The 16787-nt window shown below is 39.6% G+C and overlaps 1 protein-coding gene across 1 annotated transcript in view; it reads right to left on the bottom strand.

Moving 5' to 3' along the window:
• Nucleotides 1–1617: 1617 nt before the first annotated feature.
• The window catches only part of LOC138971650 (collagen alpha-5(VI) chain-like), a 23364-nt gene continuing 8194 nt past the window's right edge, over nt 1618–16787 (bottom strand). Inside the window, exons 2-16 of the mRNA XM_070344422.1 lie at nt 16406–16678; nt 15897–16109; nt 14983–15189; nt 14313–14444; nt 13165–13377; nt 11738–11938; nt 10868–11002; nt 10049–10096; nt 9275–9487; nt 8485–8685; nt 8031–8165; nt 7389–7463; nt 5684–5893; nt 3257–3463; nt 1618–2955 (exon numbers count right to left, since the gene is read on the bottom strand). Of these exons, the coding sequence (XP_070200523.1) occupies nt 2816–2955; nt 3257–3463; nt 5684–5893; nt 7389–7463; nt 8031–8165; nt 8485–8685; nt 9275–9487; nt 10049–10096; nt 10868–11002; nt 11738–11938; nt 13165–13377; nt 14313–14444; nt 14983–15189; nt 15897–16109; nt 16406–16475 (2400 nt within the window). The 5' untranslated portion in view covers nt 16476–16678 and the 3' untranslated portion in view covers nt 1618–2815. The remainder of the gene's footprint in view (nt 2956–3256; nt 3464–5683; nt 5894–7388; nt 7464–8030; nt 8166–8484; nt 8686–9274; nt 9488–10048; nt 10097–10867; nt 11003–11737; nt 11939–13164; nt 13378–14312; nt 14445–14982; nt 15190–15896; nt 16110–16405; nt 16679–16787) is intronic.

Genomic DNA, 16787 nt, shown 5'->3' with positions numbered 1-16787 from the left:
TTCGTGGGCTGAAACTCCCACGTACACTCGTGTTTTTTGCACGAGTGGAATTTTACGTGTATGACCGTTTTTTACCCCGCCATTTAGGCAGCCATACGCCGTTTTCGGAGGAAGCATGCTGGGTATTTTCGTGTTTCTATAACCCACCGAACTCTGACATGGATTACAGGATCTTTTTCGTGCGCACTTGGTCTTGTGCTTGCGTGTACACACAGGGGTGTTTCAAATACTCGGTATGGAAAATTATTACCTGAAAACTGTGTTGTTGTCGTTGGTGTTGGTGTTGTTGTTGGTGGTGTTGTTGTTGTTGTTGTTTTGTTGTTGTTGTTACTGAAGGACAATTAACAAAGCAGACATGAACAAATTCAATCCACAAGGCTCCGTACCTCGTTGAACGCGCTATCGTGTCCAAACCTGTATTTGGACTAATACAAGCTCTTGCTTTCAGGGAAACTGGTCACTCTGTTAACGGTCAAATCAAGTCAGAAACACAATGATTACATTTAATTGTTAGAAAGAAACTTATCAAGCGAATTATCAATCGGTACGTTTCAGCGGTTGCGGACTTTATTTCTCGTATTATGATGAAAAAATTACCTCGCCGGCATCTTGAAAACGAGTTTAATCGATGATTTTGAGATAAGTTCATCATTTGTATCATAAGTGTTTGTCTGTCTGTCTGCTTCAAAGACTAGTGGGTCGACGTACTGTAATGTTTTGTTTTGTCAATACCTGAACGTTCCAATAAGCTACAATTCTTGTTTTTTGATTGTGTATGTTGATGTGTTTACCGGTAAGTCAATTAAAATGTCCGACTGACGCGATTCCTTGTACGTACCCCTCGTGCGCGCACACGTGCATACACAAGGTGTACACGCAGATAATGAGCATCGGAATGTACCAGCAGCGAAAGCAGAATGGAACGGAATTTCCCGGTTAACATAAGCCTCAGTTTTGTGCCCATAATTCGAAGAAACACGAAGAAACATTTTCAAATTGTGTTCTTTCACAAAAATAAATTGTATGTGTCCAGTTTTGGCCTGAGCGCGTTGTGTCTCAGTGTAGCAGACTGACCTCGGTGTCACTTGCAAAATGAATTCAACAAAATGTTACACGCTGCGCCGGGCTAGAGATTATGCGCACGTGAATGCAAGTGTATAACATAGAATACATCACTGTTTGTATTGTCAAGAATGATACTGATTTAATGTCAAAGTATAAATGGAATTACACACAATGAAGTTAAGTGAACACAATTAACAATTATGTACAATCAAATCATCACATTCATACCTCAGCGGCTGAGCTAAAGATCCTACTGGAACAACCAACGATTGTAATGATCACATCTTTCTTGAAAGATATTATGTTTGAGATCAACCCCAACCCCCACCCAAGATACTCCAATATATCTTTCTTTTTGTACACGGAAATTCAGACATTTGCAAGCTTCATGTGTTTGAGTTACCCAAAGACAGAAAGTTACAGTTTAGCTCAACATGCCTCTTTCGTAGGAAAGGACAGGAACATCATGACATGCGTTGCGTGGTTGGTTTACACGTTGCGGTGTAATACCCTAAAACCAGAGAAGAATTGGCACATGTTCCGGATAGCAAATATAAAGCAGTGATGTGCATGATGAGGCGATAGTAAAGCCGGATGTGTACCAGATGTCTTTACGTGCCAGCTGTACATAATGATGGCATTATAAATATGAACATGAGAATGAAACACAAGCAACACATTTGCAATGAGCCGTGGATAATATGTTTGTAAAGACATTTAGATTATCATCAAGGTGTTGTTAAAATGATATTTCAGATGCACCATGTCTTTCGAAAAATCGTACTATGTAAGATTATCAACAATAAATTACGAACAGAAAAACAAACTTAACAATCACATCAAATCACAAGGTGTTAATTGTCTTTCCTTAGATTTCCGATAAAAATATAAATTAATTAAATTGCTTGTTACCTTCTAAAGTAGATCAGATGTAATCTGTAACAGGTCTGATCAATTCAAAGCACTGTTGAAACGAAGATTTAAGTTCGATGCCAATAACATTGAAAATGAAATACATCAAAATAATCAAAGCGAATGACTTTTCTATCAACAAAAATCAAATACACAATAAGGAATGTTTTGCTCCGGGACCAGCCCTGAGCTAGAGACTTTGAAACAACTTTAGCAGCACGGAATACAATCACTGACACAAAAAAGATTATAATCATTAGAAGACAAATCAATCCTGGTATTATCACAAAGCAGCTTAATTTCCATTTAGCGAGACAGTTCAATGTTCTTGTCACAGTAAATCCAGATTGCGTGAGGATGCTAACAAGCCCAGTCCTTTGAGGGCAACGATTCGGCTCCACCGTCCTGGATCTGGCCACATCTTCTTTTTTTTTGTACATGCGATACAGCTATTCAGAAATCTATTCATCAAAAAGTTCCACATAATATTATGCACATCAAGCAGTATCCTAGTGAAGGGGTAGTCTTATTCCATGTAAAAGCCTGGGCAGGTCTAAGATAGTGATCGAGTAGATCCCGTCGCGATATAACCTTGAACGGTTGAAAACGACGTTAAACACCAAATAAAGAAAGAAAGAATCGAGTAGATGTTTTCATTGAAAGGACTGGGCTTTTAAGTATCAGACCAACTAGGCAGTTCCACAGACGTCAGCCGCCAGGTTATCGATCTGTGACGCCATCTTACTGTACACGTCATAGAATCAGACCATAAGGCATATGCTGTGCGACTGACGTCAGCAGCAAGGTTTCCGAGCTGTGACGTCATCTGACTGGTCAACTAGGCTGTTCGGCAGACGTTGTCAGCCAGGTTGCTGAGCTGTGACGTCACCTGACTATAGGTGTCGGCACGTGCTCTGCGTGTGTCAATGTTGAGTGCCATGGCGGAGGTCTCGCTTGTGTCCACAGCGTTAGTGATTTCTGCAAAGATGAAGATTGCTCGGTTTGAGGTACAAAGAATGCCATGTTTGCAAAAGGTGTGTCAACATGGCTACACACACACACACACACACACACACACAAACACAGACACACACTCTCACTCTCACACACACACACACACACACACACACACAAACACACACACACACACACGCAAACACACACACACACACACACACACACACACACACACACACACACCCACACACACACACACACTCTCTCTCTCTCTCTCACACCACAAACACAAACCACACACACAAATATATATACCACTCACCCAATACAGACACAGAGCCTCTGGACTGAGCGACCAGTAACTGCGCACTGACAGCGGCCGAAGTGGGGTTGTTGCTTCTCCCCGCTATGAGGACCACGACCGCAAAGGGGACGGTGTTACGTTTACTGGACAGTACAACACGAGCCGCCTGCTGCAGAGCCAAGGATGTGGCTCGTGTCCCGCGCGTGTAGGGTAGATTCTGGATGTCTGAAAACCAGTTTTGACGGAGTCATTAGCATCAAGGTAATGAAGAGCCAACACTTCCACTTGTTTTCGATAGGTATTGGATGTCTGAAAACAAAGCGGGCAAAAATATCATTCAAGCACACAAGGCCCGCAGTTTAGGCTACTGTGCATGTTTCTGTGTAGATTATGGATATCTGAAAACAATTTGCACGGAGTACTAAACAATAAGGTAATCAAAAGCCAACATTTCAATGTGTGTGCAGTAGATTCATGATATATGAAATCAATTTTGATGGAGAAGTCAGCAGTAAGTTAATCGAAAGCCAACATTTCCCCTTTTGTGCGGAAGATTCTTGATATTTAAAACCAATTTTGATGTAGAAGTTGGCATTAAGTTAATCAAAAGCCAACATTTCCCCTTTTGTGCGGTTGTGCGGAAGATCCTTGATATTTGAAACCAATTTTGATGGAGAAGTCAGCATTAAGTTAATCAAAAGTCAACATTTCCCCTTTTATGCGGTAGATTCTTGATATTTGAAACCAATTTTGATGGAGAAATCAGCATTAATTTAATCAAAAGCCATTTTAACAAACATACATCATTCAGAAATGTGACTGCTGAGAACTAAAGGGAACTAACTCAATCATTTCTGGCAAAGAAAGCATAATGTTGTTGTGGAATCAAGACACTGGCTGTTAGCTGTTAATTGTACAAAAGAAGAACGATTGCGTCTGCTTCAATGGAAAATTTTACACAGAATTTACCCAACGAATATTTTGCTAAACAAGATGGGTTTATGTAACACTAATAATTGTGAAGTTTGCAATGAACTGGATACACTTGAGCACTTCTTTTTTGATTGTCAAGAGGTGAGGAATGTTTGGAAACTAAGTAAAGGCTTTGTTTATAAGCAAATTTATTATGATATAATTTTAAATGAAACAGATATATTATTTGGTTATTGGAATGAAAATTTAAAAAATGATCAAATTTATTTTATAAATTATTGTATTTTGATAACAAAAATGACCATAGGAAAATTTAAGTATGGAAAGAAGTTAGATTTGCGTATTTTATTGGAATTAGAGTTAAATATTAGAAAGAAGTTTATGTTTTGTATATTATAAAGTTGATTATATTATAAAGAAAAAGACCAAGGAAGAAGGATGCTCCCCGCCTAGATTTTGTTTTAAAAAAAGAAAAAAAAAGAAAAAAAGAAAAAAAGTAACCAGGCAAAAAATATGGCTTCGTCCAAGATTGTAAAAAGAAAAAGAAAAAAAAATTCAATCATTTCTGATGATAACTAACACTTCCACATTTGTGTGACTGGTTCCTGATGTCTGAAACCAACTTGACGGAGTAATGAATAAGAACGTCATCAAAAAGCTAACACTGTCACTTTTGTTCGGTAGATTCTGGATGCGTGAAAACCAATTTGACGGAGTAATAAACAATAAGGTAATGAAGAGCCAACACAGCTATTTTTTCGGTAGATTCTGGATGTGTGAAAACCAATGTGACCGAGTAATCAGCGTTAGGTGTATCAACAGACTACATTGTCACTTTTGTACGGAAGGTTCTGGTTGTCTGAAAACGGATTGGACACACTAATTAGCATACGGTCACTCGCGTGAGCACTATCGCACACTTCAATTCAATGTGAATAATTGTACTATGGTTTATATTAATGACAAATGACATTCTTATCTATAAGAGATTTATTTTTGTAGATAACATTATTATAAATGTAGCTGCCACTAAAAAAAAAACAAGAAAAAACAACAACACCATATGGTAAATCAGGAGCCACAGCAGAGGTTCATGACAGTGCCGCTTATGTAGGATAAATTCTGGATGCCTGAAAACAATTCGGGCAAATACACATCCAAGTAAAGAAATCCCGCGGTGATGGCTAGTGTGCACCTCTTTCTTTGTAGGTTTTGGCTGTCTGAAAACAAATCGGACAAAATTGAACGCACACCTATCAAGAATAATTAAGGCACATTGTGAAGTATGCTAGGACAGTAAACAGCAGGAGTTTTATTGGTGTGAAAAGTGATGATTCATAGGGGTCAGTATGGGGGTTGTGTGCACTATGTTTCTATTTATTTTGAATCCTATGAAGCAGTCGTCTTCTTCTCACACGCCAACACCGTAAATCTAAGGATAGCTTGTGGCACAATAACGAATCCCTGAAAAAAATCATCACCAATTTAAACAGAGAAAAACAGTTTTCTCACCGTTGTTTAGAGTAGTTCTTGTCCGCAATCCCAGGCTGCCAGTAACGTTTGTCGAATACGTGATGACACCAACTCGGCTGTTGCCGCTGGGCGAATTGACGAAGTAGCGGGCGACCTGTGACACTGCTGACGTCATGGTCCTGAAGTTTGCTTCGCCGACGTCACTCGAGGAATCGATGACAAACATGACGTCAAGAGTTCGATTGCAGACTGAAAAAGGAGGACGACACGTCTTCGATTATGCTCGGAATTCATTCATTCGTTCGTTCGTTCGTTCGTTCGTTCGTTCGTTCGTTCGTTCGTTCGTTCGTTCGTTCGTTCGTTCGTTCGTTCGTTCGTTCGTTCGTTCGTTCGTTCGTTCGTTTGTTCGTTCGTTCGTTCGTTCGTTTGTTCGTTCGTTTATTCATTCATTCATCCATTTCACTTGTCTGTTTTTCTCCTTTTATTGATTGACTGGCTAGTTGATTAATTAATTCCAAAATATGCATATCAAGCCAGGAAGAAGAGGCTATACGCAATGCTTTCAATCCTAAATTCTAATAATAGGAACAAGAGACTGCAGGTGAGAAAAGCAAGAACAAGATAACATTAAAAATGTACTGAAGACAATCGTCCAAACCGGTCTGTTTTTATTGTTTTGTCACGTGTTCCTGGTACAGGTGAGTACATTTTTACATTAAGTCAAGTTTTGACTAAATCTTTTAACATAGAGGGGGAATCGAAACGAGGGTCGTGGTGTATGTGTGTATGTGTCTGTGTGTGTGTGTGTGTGTGTGTGTGTGTGTGTGTGTGTGTGTGTGTGTGTGTGTGTGTGTGTGTGTGTGTGTGTGTGTGTGTGTGTGTGTGTGTGTGTGTAGAGCGATTCAGAGTAAACTACAGGTCCGATCTTTATGAAATTTGACATGAGAGTTTCTGGGCATGATATCCCCAGACAATTTCTTCATTTTTTCGATAAATGTCTTTGATGACGTCATATCCGGCTCTTTGTAAAAGTTGAGGCGGTACTGTCACACCCTCATTTTTTTAATAAAATTGATTGAAATTTTGGCCAAGCAATCTTCGACGAAGGCCGGACTTTGGTATTGCAATTTAGCTTAGAGGCTTAAAAATTATTTGATAATTTTGGTCATTAAAAATCTGAAAATTGTAATTAAAATTATTTTTTTTATAAAACGATCCAAAAACAATTTCATCTTATTTGTCATTATTTGCTGATTCCAAAAACATATAAATATGTTATATTCGGATTAAAAACAAGCTTTGAAAATTAACAATATAAAAATTATGATTAAAATTAAATTTCCGAAATCGAATTAAAAACAATTTCATCTTATTCCTTGTCGGTTCCTGATTCCAAAAACATATAGATATGATATGTTTGGATTAAAAGCACGCTCAGAACAAGCGGTGGACAGATGATGCTACGAGTATACGGTCTTGCGGAAAAAAATGCAGTGCGTTCCGTTTCATCCTGTGAGTTCGACTGAGCTTGACTAAATGTTGTATTTTCGCCTTACGCGACTTGTTATTGTTATCTTATTCTAAATTCTAATATAAGCATTTTGATGACAGACAAATATGGAATGGGAGGAATATAAGGATAAGCAAGAAAAGAAAGAGGGGGGGGAGGGGGCGTTAAAACAAACAAACAAACACAAACAGGTAGCACTGCTTCCTGTCAAATGTCAATCATTCTGAACTTTACCTCCTCCTAGCGGTGGTCCAATGGTAACTGGTGACGACATTGTTGTTGTAATTGCTATGCCGCTTGGGGTTGAACCTTTAGTGACAAAACAATGTAACGAACAACAAGAATAAAAGGTAACTAATCAACACAGCATGCATGACTCGATATTCCAATTGCTTGTTTGTTACAAATGTAGCTCAGACGATATCAAACTGCGGTAATCTGCATAAAGTAAATCAAATCCAATGGCCAAAAGCAGAAAGTAGAATGCTGAATATTTTAGTTAACTATAAATACTTCTGTGTGTGGGTTTGTTTGTTTGTTTGTTTTCTCGCATGAATTGTGTTCACTAAGGAAAGCTCCAGATGAGCCAGCCTATTCATCACGTTTACGGACAGAAACGGAAGTTCACATTCTAATCATAATCTTGTTAATAATGACCCCCTGCCCAGTACGACCACCCAAATATACCCAAAGTCTGTCCCTGTATACTTCACTTTCGGTTGGTCCCCTGGGTGATTGTTGTAGGCTGGTTAGACTGTATCGCTTTAATTAAACGCACCTTGAATGCCAAAAACAGAAATGTAACGTGTTGTTTTGTCAATAATAAACATTCCATTTACCTACAATTCTAGGGGTTTTTTTTTATTCTACACTCACCTTGGTCATTGCAGACGTTCTTGACCAGCTGTGTGAGCTCTGTTGCCAAAGAAGCGAAACTGTCCACGACGTAAGAACGACGTATGTTGGAGCTGATCATACCCAACTCGTCATCGTCAATCTGTGGGCCCACACCTGAAACAAAATGACATAAATGCTAAAGTAATCAAAACACGAATGTCGTTTTGCGCCAATAGTCGACAAAACGTCAACATTTTGGCAGATCTGATGATTTTTACTCCTTTTTTTTTACTTTTTTTTAACGGTGGGGAGAACGCTGGCGCCAAATATTGCCTAATACTTTGGAAACAAATTGCTTAAAATTGAATGGTCATGATCATTTAAGTAAAATTGCATTTCAAAATCACAGCAAGATTAAATGAAAATTAAATTAAGTGAAATGAATGAGCAACAAGGCAATAACAGATCAGGAATATTCAAGATCATCACCAACCTATGGCATAAATGGTGATGTTGTTGTCCTTGGCACTAAAAGCGGCAGCTTGTGTGGCTACAGGGTCGTCGCTCTTTCCGTCAGTGATGACGACAATGACAGGTGATATTCCCGTCCTCTGATTGGCTAGCAGCTGTTTGGTAGCCTCCACGATGGCTTCGGCTGTTGTTGTAGAGCCGTCTGGGTACTCCAGGTCCGTGACTGGAATGGAATAAAGACAAACGTGAGAAAAGACAAGCCTTGAAAATACATTCGTTACAAAGAGTTTAGAAACAACCTCGACATCAAATTTAAAACGCAATAGAAAATAACAGAATAGAATAAACACTAAAACGTAATATTTAGAAATCGCTTAAATCAAGAGACCTGCTACGAATCACTTTAGTTGTTTTGTAAGTAATGATAGAAGTATGGTCCTCCCTTACTAACCCAACTTTGTTTAATAATAGAATATCACACAAAATAATAGTGTATAATGATACTTGAGAAAATGTGTACAAAATACAGATATTCAGCTTGAAGAAAAACGTTCGAAAAGAACAGGACTTACACACAAACAAAAAGCAAAACGGATAAGTGCTATTCACCAGTTGTGGAAGCGCATAAAGAATAGGTATGTGTCTTTCATTCTGGTGTACAGGGTTTCTTCCTAAGAGCTATTAAGTGTGTGCATGTGTCTGTGTGAAATCATGCTTGTACTTAAATGTGTGAGGGTTTCTAGTTGAGACTTAATAAAAACAGTTTAACATGTTCAGCATCATCAACAACAAACAATGGCAACCATACTCACTGCTTTGAAGGGCGGTTGTGTCATTTGTGAGCGGAATGACGCTGTCAACTCCCGAGGCGTATGTCACGAGACCAATACGAGAGTTGGAGTACTCGTTCCAAAAGGAAAACGACGTGTTTTTGATGGCTTCCAACGTCTTCCTGTAGTTAAAGATGTTGACACTGTTGGACCCATCCAGGACAAACATCAGATCCACCCCTTCTTTGCAGTCAGCTGCAGCAACATAGAGAGAAACATTCTTGTATCAAATGAAGGGACGATTGGAGCTTCTACAATCCGTGTCAACCACCAAGGCTAGATTCGTAGCAGACGGCAGTATCAGGCGGTTCAAAACACAAAATAACTCTTGTTGCAGACGTCGTATGCGCTTAGAGCACTTACGTCCCTTTGTTTCTGGTATAAAACAAGATACGTCGGTTGCACAATCTACGATGTCTTATTTATTTTCCTAATTCCGTATTCAAAAGAATCAGATAGATCTCAGAAGAATATCTCGACTTACAGTAAAACTTCATGATGATTTGTTATTTTACACAGTACAATATGCATCATTACAAAGAATCTTGTAATCAGTGATGTCTGTCTGCTTGTGTGTGTGTATATCTGTTTGTTTGCTCATATACGAGTCTGTGTGTGTTCCAATCTTGTACATTATTTCCATTGAGAGATGACAGGCTTTAAGTAAAGAATAAATAATGTCCAAACTAATAGCTCTGCCCGACTGTATCGCCAATAGTATGCATAGTTCAACAAACATCGCTGAATTAGTATTACCTTTTGGTGGTACGTACGGCGTTGTTGGCGTTGGTGTTGTTGTCGTCACTGCACATACATTTAAAATAAAACCATATTGTATGATCGTTTCAATCAAAGTGTGTTATTATAGTAATAACGACCAACAAAACTTTCAGATGATATTACTTTTATTATCAGTGACCCGAGACCTTAAAACCGAGTTGACACAGAAGAAGACCCATTGCTATAGTTGTCTTGGGTTGGTTTTACAGCCATGTCCAATTCAACCACAGTAGAAGTTGCTAAATTGATCACAGACATAGCTGTTGAATTTCACATTGGATGTTGATGATGATCCATTCGGAGACCTGTATAAAATAAAAGTATAGGCTACAAAACTACCCAATCACAATTTGATAGCATCACTATATCTGAGCTCGTTCTTTACCAGCTGGTTAGTAGAATAAACACATTTCTGCATTTCTGTTCCATCCGTTAAAGAGATGAAACAACAAAACAACACACCGCTATTACCTTTTCAAAAATATGTCAACTTACTTCTTGAGAAAAACAATCCGACACAAATAGACTGCTGACGTTCCACAATCACAAATAATAAAAAAAAATTTAAAAAAGTTCACTGAACTGTTTCTAGACGTGTCTGTTTCACATTCGCTAACAGTCAGGATGTTAGAAATAACCCCTACACTATCAAAGACATACATTTAGAATCAACAGTCAAGCTGACATCATGAAAAACAAAACGTCACAATGACAGCTTCGACCGAAGGGTATTTTAAGCTTTTGTTTTAGCAGTCTATCTGCTTTGGGATTCCAGCTGACATCAGCAAAACTCACCAGCGTCCTTGCACACGTTCTTGACCAGCCCGGTGAGTTCCGTGGCCAGAGTGGAGAAATTGTTGGCCACGTAGGAACGTCGAGTGTCGGAACTGATGTAACCAAGCTCTTCCATGTCAATCTGCTCGCCGACACCTGTAAGGTAAGGGGGGGGGGGGGAGGTAAGGTATGGTGAGGTGAGGTGAGGTAAGGTAAGGTAAGGTAAGGTAAGGTAAGGTAAGGTAAGGTAAGGTAAGGTAAGGTAAGGTATGGTATGGTAAGGTATGGTAAGGTATGGTATATATACCGTTGGGTCGATATATTTGTGAATGTAGGCTTATTTGTTTTGTCAATAACAAACGTTCCAACAACCTACCTTTCTTGTGTTTTGATTCTGAATTTTGGAACGTTGGCAGTCCATTTGTTTTTGGATATATTTTATGGTGATGTGAGGTATGGTATGGTTTTTGGTATGGTATGGTATGGTAAGGTGTGGCAATTAAGATGTGGCAAGGTAAATTAGTGTATGGTCAGATATTTTAAGGTAGTGTAATGTATAGTTAGCTATGGTAAGGCATGTATGGCAGGGTATGGTAGGATATTGTAAGGTATGGTAGGATATTGTAAGGTATGGTACGTTATGGTAACATAAGATAAGATAAGATCAGATCAGATCAGATCAGATCAGATCAGATCAGATAAGATAAGATAAAAGATTAAGGTAATTCTGTCAAGATATTTCAGATATATATGAATTTTTCAATCTAAACATTTTATTACTAACCAATCATGTCTCTTTTTAGTGCATGTTACATGGTGAGAACAAAAAACAGCTTGAAAATGTGTACCAATGGAGTAGATAGTCATGTTGCTGTCTTTGGCAAAACCTACCTATAGAATAGATGGTCATGTTGTTGTCTTTGGCAGCCAGCGAAGCGAGTTGCGTGGCAACAGGGTCGTCACTCCTCCCGTCAGTGATGACGACAATGACGGGTACTACCCCCGCCCTCTGATTGGCTCGCAGCTGTTTGGTGGCCTCCACGATGGCTTCCGCTGTCGTTGTGGACCCGTCTGGGTACTCCAGGTCCGTGACTGTAATCGAACAAAAGTATGTGAATATAGAAGAAAAACAGACAAATGAAACGAGAAGGTGCTTCGCTTATTATTTGGTGTTTCTTTAATTTTCCTGGCGAGCGATTGTTACGTGTGTGTGTGTGTGTGTGTGTGTGTGTGTGTGTGTGTGAGTGTGTGTGTGTGTATGTGTGTGTGTGGGGGGCGTGTGTGTGTGTGTGTATGTGTGTGTGTGTGTGTGTGTGTGTGTGTTCCGTGACTGGAACAAACAAACAGGCTACCATAGTTCAGGACGTTTGACGATAATTATCATCATCGTCGGAATTACCTCTATCACGGTTTTTGTTCGCCTGTGTAAGTACCAAGTATGCGTCACTTGAAGCTGAGACCAGTACTGATCAGTTTAGATACTAAATACAATGTTCGCTCGATACGATTTTTTTTTCCTTTGTAAAAAAGCACATTGGAGACCATTCTTCTACACAGCGTTATCAACAGAAATTTTCTGTTATATTACACACAATTGCATGCACGCATTCTCACATGAAATGATGGTGGTGGTGGTGGTGGTGGTGATGATGATGATGATGATGATGATGATGATGATGATGACGATGATGATGATGATGATGATGATGATTGATAATGATGATGATGATAATTGATGATGATGATGATGATGATGATGATGATAAGGCGGAGAAGGAGAATGAGGAGGAGGACGTTGATGATACTTCGATTGACATGTTTCTTCCAGACTAATTTAACGTAGCCACTGTGTTTTAGATATGATTCGAGGAATTTGAACAAAGAGCTACCGGCTTCTGTGAGAGCAATGAGTTGTATTTGTAAAGCGCTCGTGCGAAATTTACGTCTAAGTATACGTGTCAATTAAAAAAACATTTAAAAAAATAGAACCCTAGCTAACAAAGCCTCACAAACAAACGCGACGTAAATCTCCTAGTGCTAAATCACTCAAAACTAACGTGCAGACCTGCTAGTGCATTATCTCCCTTCGTGTGTACACGCAAGCACAAGACCAAGTGCGCACGGAAAAGATCCTGTAATCCATGTCAGAGTTCGGTGGGTTATAGAAACACAAAAATACTCAGTATGCTTCCCCCCGAAAGCGGCGTATGGCTGCCTAAATGGCGAGGTAAAAACGGCCGTACACGTAAAAGCCGTGGGAGTTTCAGCCCATGAACGAAACAAACAAACTCAAAACTAAATTAAAAAAATCTACTCACTCTTCTCGAGTGCACCCATGTCATTGGTTGGCGGGATGACACTATCGACACCCGAGGCGTATGTGATGAGACCAATGCGGGAATTGGGGTAAGCGTTCCAGAACGACAGAGAGGTGTCCTTGATGGCTGTCAGTGTCTTTCTGTAGTTGAAGATGTTGACGCTGTTGGAGCCATCCAGGACAAACATCAGGTCTATTCCTTCTTGGCAGGGTACTGAAAAAAGTACAAACAATAAGACACTATACGTTATTTGTATTTTGGACCAAAATATGACATTTTACACGGATCGAGACAGTCAGTGTTCCTCCGAGACCGCGCTAGCGGTCGAGGTGAACAATGACTGTCGAGATCTGTGTACAATGTCATATTTTGGTCAAAAATAAAAATAACATGTATGTGTCGATCGATTCTGGTTAGAGATCCTTTTAGTTTTTATAATTGAACGCACACAGACAGGCTGGCCGCCTGAATATGAACTTTTGTCGGACTCTGACGTCACATGGCCCAAAGCAGGGAAATCCAATGCTCATTCGGTACATAACGTATTAGGTGATCTAGGTTTGTGGTCATAGTTACTGTAAGACACATTGGCTCTTCACGTGAACCTCGTTTTACAGTCCTCGGGACAAAAAGCAATAAGATACCGCATATATTTTACTTGGTTAATTTTTGGTGATGACTGTTGTAAAAAAAAAAAAAGCAAGCAGACAAGGTTAAACATTTTACGTATGAAGCTGTCAAACTAACAGAACGAAATAGTGTATGCTTCATTCCATTTTCATTTCATACTTTATCGATCATACTCCAGGAAATTCGGGTCGCATTCCCCATTGGAAGGCTTCTATCACGCGTGAATAGGTCATTTACCTTTGTTTTTCTTTACTGTGTGTGCGTCTTCCTTCTTTTCTATGCATTGTATTTGCAGCATCCAAACTTTATTTTGAATATGACACATACAGATGTTGATAGTATGTGCTTGTAAAGAAATTGTATCTTTTCACATTATTCTTTTGTGATCTGACCTTTTCATCGTACTTTGTTTTATGAAGGCTTTTTATTTTCTAGCTATATTTGTTGTGTGCGGGTTTTTTTTTTACTTTTTTTTTTTTTTTAAATCCTTACTTTTCAACAAAACACAAATTACTGACCTTTGCAAGTGACTTTTGCTAGACTTTGGACTCGCTGGATAGCGCCTGTGAAGTTTTCGAATTTAAAGACATCTTTGTTTTCGTCCGTTGCCATGTCAACCAGTTCTTGCTGGTTATTCTCCGGACCAATACCTGTCCAACATGCAGAAATAGTTACATACATGCACAAACGGTACAAACAGTACTGCTGACTCTCATGGCTAAGAAAGAAACGTGTTGAGTTAGGTAAGCAAGGGATGGCAGTATACACGCGATGTCTAGGTTTGGTTAACAAAAAGATTATAACTTTGTGAATCAGTGAAACGTCTTGTAAACCACGGCAATAAAGAAAGAAAGAATGAAAGAAAGAAAGACATACAGAAAGAACAAAGGAAAGAAAGAAATGACGAAAGAAAGACAGAAAGAACGAAAGAAAGAAAGAAAGAAAGAATTGCGATATCAAGGTTTAGTTTAAACTCCAAAGAAATAAACAACAAAAACAAGAAATAAAGAGTGAAAGGAAAACAAAGAAACAATAAAAGTGACAAGAAATAAAGAGGCCAAACGAAGACAAAAGACAATCAAGAAAAAAAGTCACGTTCTTAAACTTTACCCTACAACGACTGTTCTGAAAAACGTGACCGAGTCAAACAGAACAGAAACCTACGAAGAAAAAAGAAGCCACACTTACCAACAGAAACAATAGTGATGTTATTGGCCTCCGCAATGGCCACAGCTGTCATGGTTCCGTCAGGATAGTTGCTCTGTCCATCAGTCATGATGACAATCACTTGAGGAACGCCAGATCTCTGACGAGTATTCAGTTCTAACGTGGCTCTCAGCAGCGCTTGGTGCGTGTCTGTGGTGCCGTCTGGCCACTCTCTGACTGCTTGCAACTCTGTGGAATATGTCACAGAAAGTGTGGTCTTTACAATATAATAATATTGTAGTATCTCAACTTGAGAAATGATCTGTCTCCCTTTTGTGTATAGAAACTGCTGTTTTGATTGTAGTTGGCGATATTTTTCTTCGAAACTGGGTTCTAGTCTCGATATGCACCATTTCGTGCTTTGTGTCGCTTTTTGTGCAATTTCATGTCAGATCACGCGAAATGTGCCGCGACAAGGAGAAATTCGTTCTGGAATATGTTGCAGTTACCTTTCTAGTTCGTAGTGAAGGCATATATTAAGAAGCAGACAGTCAATTTTCCTGCGGAACGCACAGCTGTGCTTCGCCTCACTGCGTTTATTTAAGAACAGGCAGTAAGCAATTAGGTACTGCACCTCTGATCTGCCGAGGAGGTTAGCCTACGTGTGATATGCGCATCATTCCACTTGTATACGAACCAAAATAAGCAGTATGACAGCTTTCTGTCCAGAATGGGATTTTTCAGAACTAATCTTGCAGGTGTCGCTCACGACATTAACGCAGGGGGAAAATACAACTCTACACAAGAAACAGCAAGTTTGTTGATTTCAGGTATATGTCCAAGTTGAAGAATGCTAACATCACATGCACAATCCTCGGCAGATCTAAAGTTTGTGTACCGAGAAAGATGGTATCGTTCGAGCGGTTGACAATGCTAGAGAATGTGACACCACTCACGTGTTCTGAGCTGATTGACGTCATCGGTGAGAGGGGTAAACTTGAGGCTGAGGGCATCACTGTAAGCCACGAACCCCATACGTATGTGCTCCGCGCGGATGTCAAAGTTGGGCAGGGAGGCGACCACAGCGTCCACCATCCGCTCGTAGTTGACCTTGTTGATGCTGTTGGACCCGTCAAGGACGAACATGGCGTCCAGCGTGGTGTTGCATTCTGGGGGACAAGAATGGAGAAAAACATTTTAAGAAGAGAAGTTCTAAGAAGAGAAAGAAGACGGGAAAAGGAAACTAAAAACAGATAGTCTTGGTTTTGAACGTTCCTTTAACCTATCAGGCTATACAGGCAAGAGATAAACAACAGAGAAAAGGTGCTATCAAAATGGGGAAAACAGAGAAGAGGTGTGAACATGACTGTGGCGATAAAATGCAAGGCGAAACACAAACAAGAAATATGCAAAGTGGGGGAGGGAACAAGAATGAAACTAAATAACACGTCAGAAAAGTACTTACCGGTTTGACCAACAGATGGCTGTGTGACGGCTAGTACAATCACAATTACTGCTGCAGCAATTCGATACATGTTGCTGATCTTCGCCTTGAACGTTTAGACAAGCAGTGATGATTAGAGACACCTGGTAACGATGCTGGTTAGGTTGTGTGGACGCCGGAGAGCAGCACTTTGAACATAAACGTTGTTTTCTAGCTGTTGTCAGCAGTAGTGTCGAGTTCTTCTTAGTTGTCTAGTTGTTCTTCAGTTGGGTGTTCTTATGTAGAGGGCAATTACTGCACACACAAAAAAGAAGAACATTAGTTGCCAGAGAGAAAATGACCTACTAACTCAACAGTTCGTCTGTTTCGGGTAACTATTTACTTAAGTTGGTGCCCTGTCTCC

The sequence above is a fragment of the Littorina saxatilis genome, linkage group LG7 (genome assembly GCF_037325665.1).
Source record: "Littorina saxatilis isolate snail1 linkage group LG7, US_GU_Lsax_2.0, whole genome shotgun sequence".
Taxonomy (NCBI): domain Eukaryota; kingdom Metazoa; phylum Mollusca; class Gastropoda; order Littorinimorpha; family Littorinidae; genus Littorina; species Littorina saxatilis.
The sequence above is the reverse complement of the archived record's forward strand: the minus strand, read 5'-3'. Positions and strand labels throughout refer to the sequence as shown.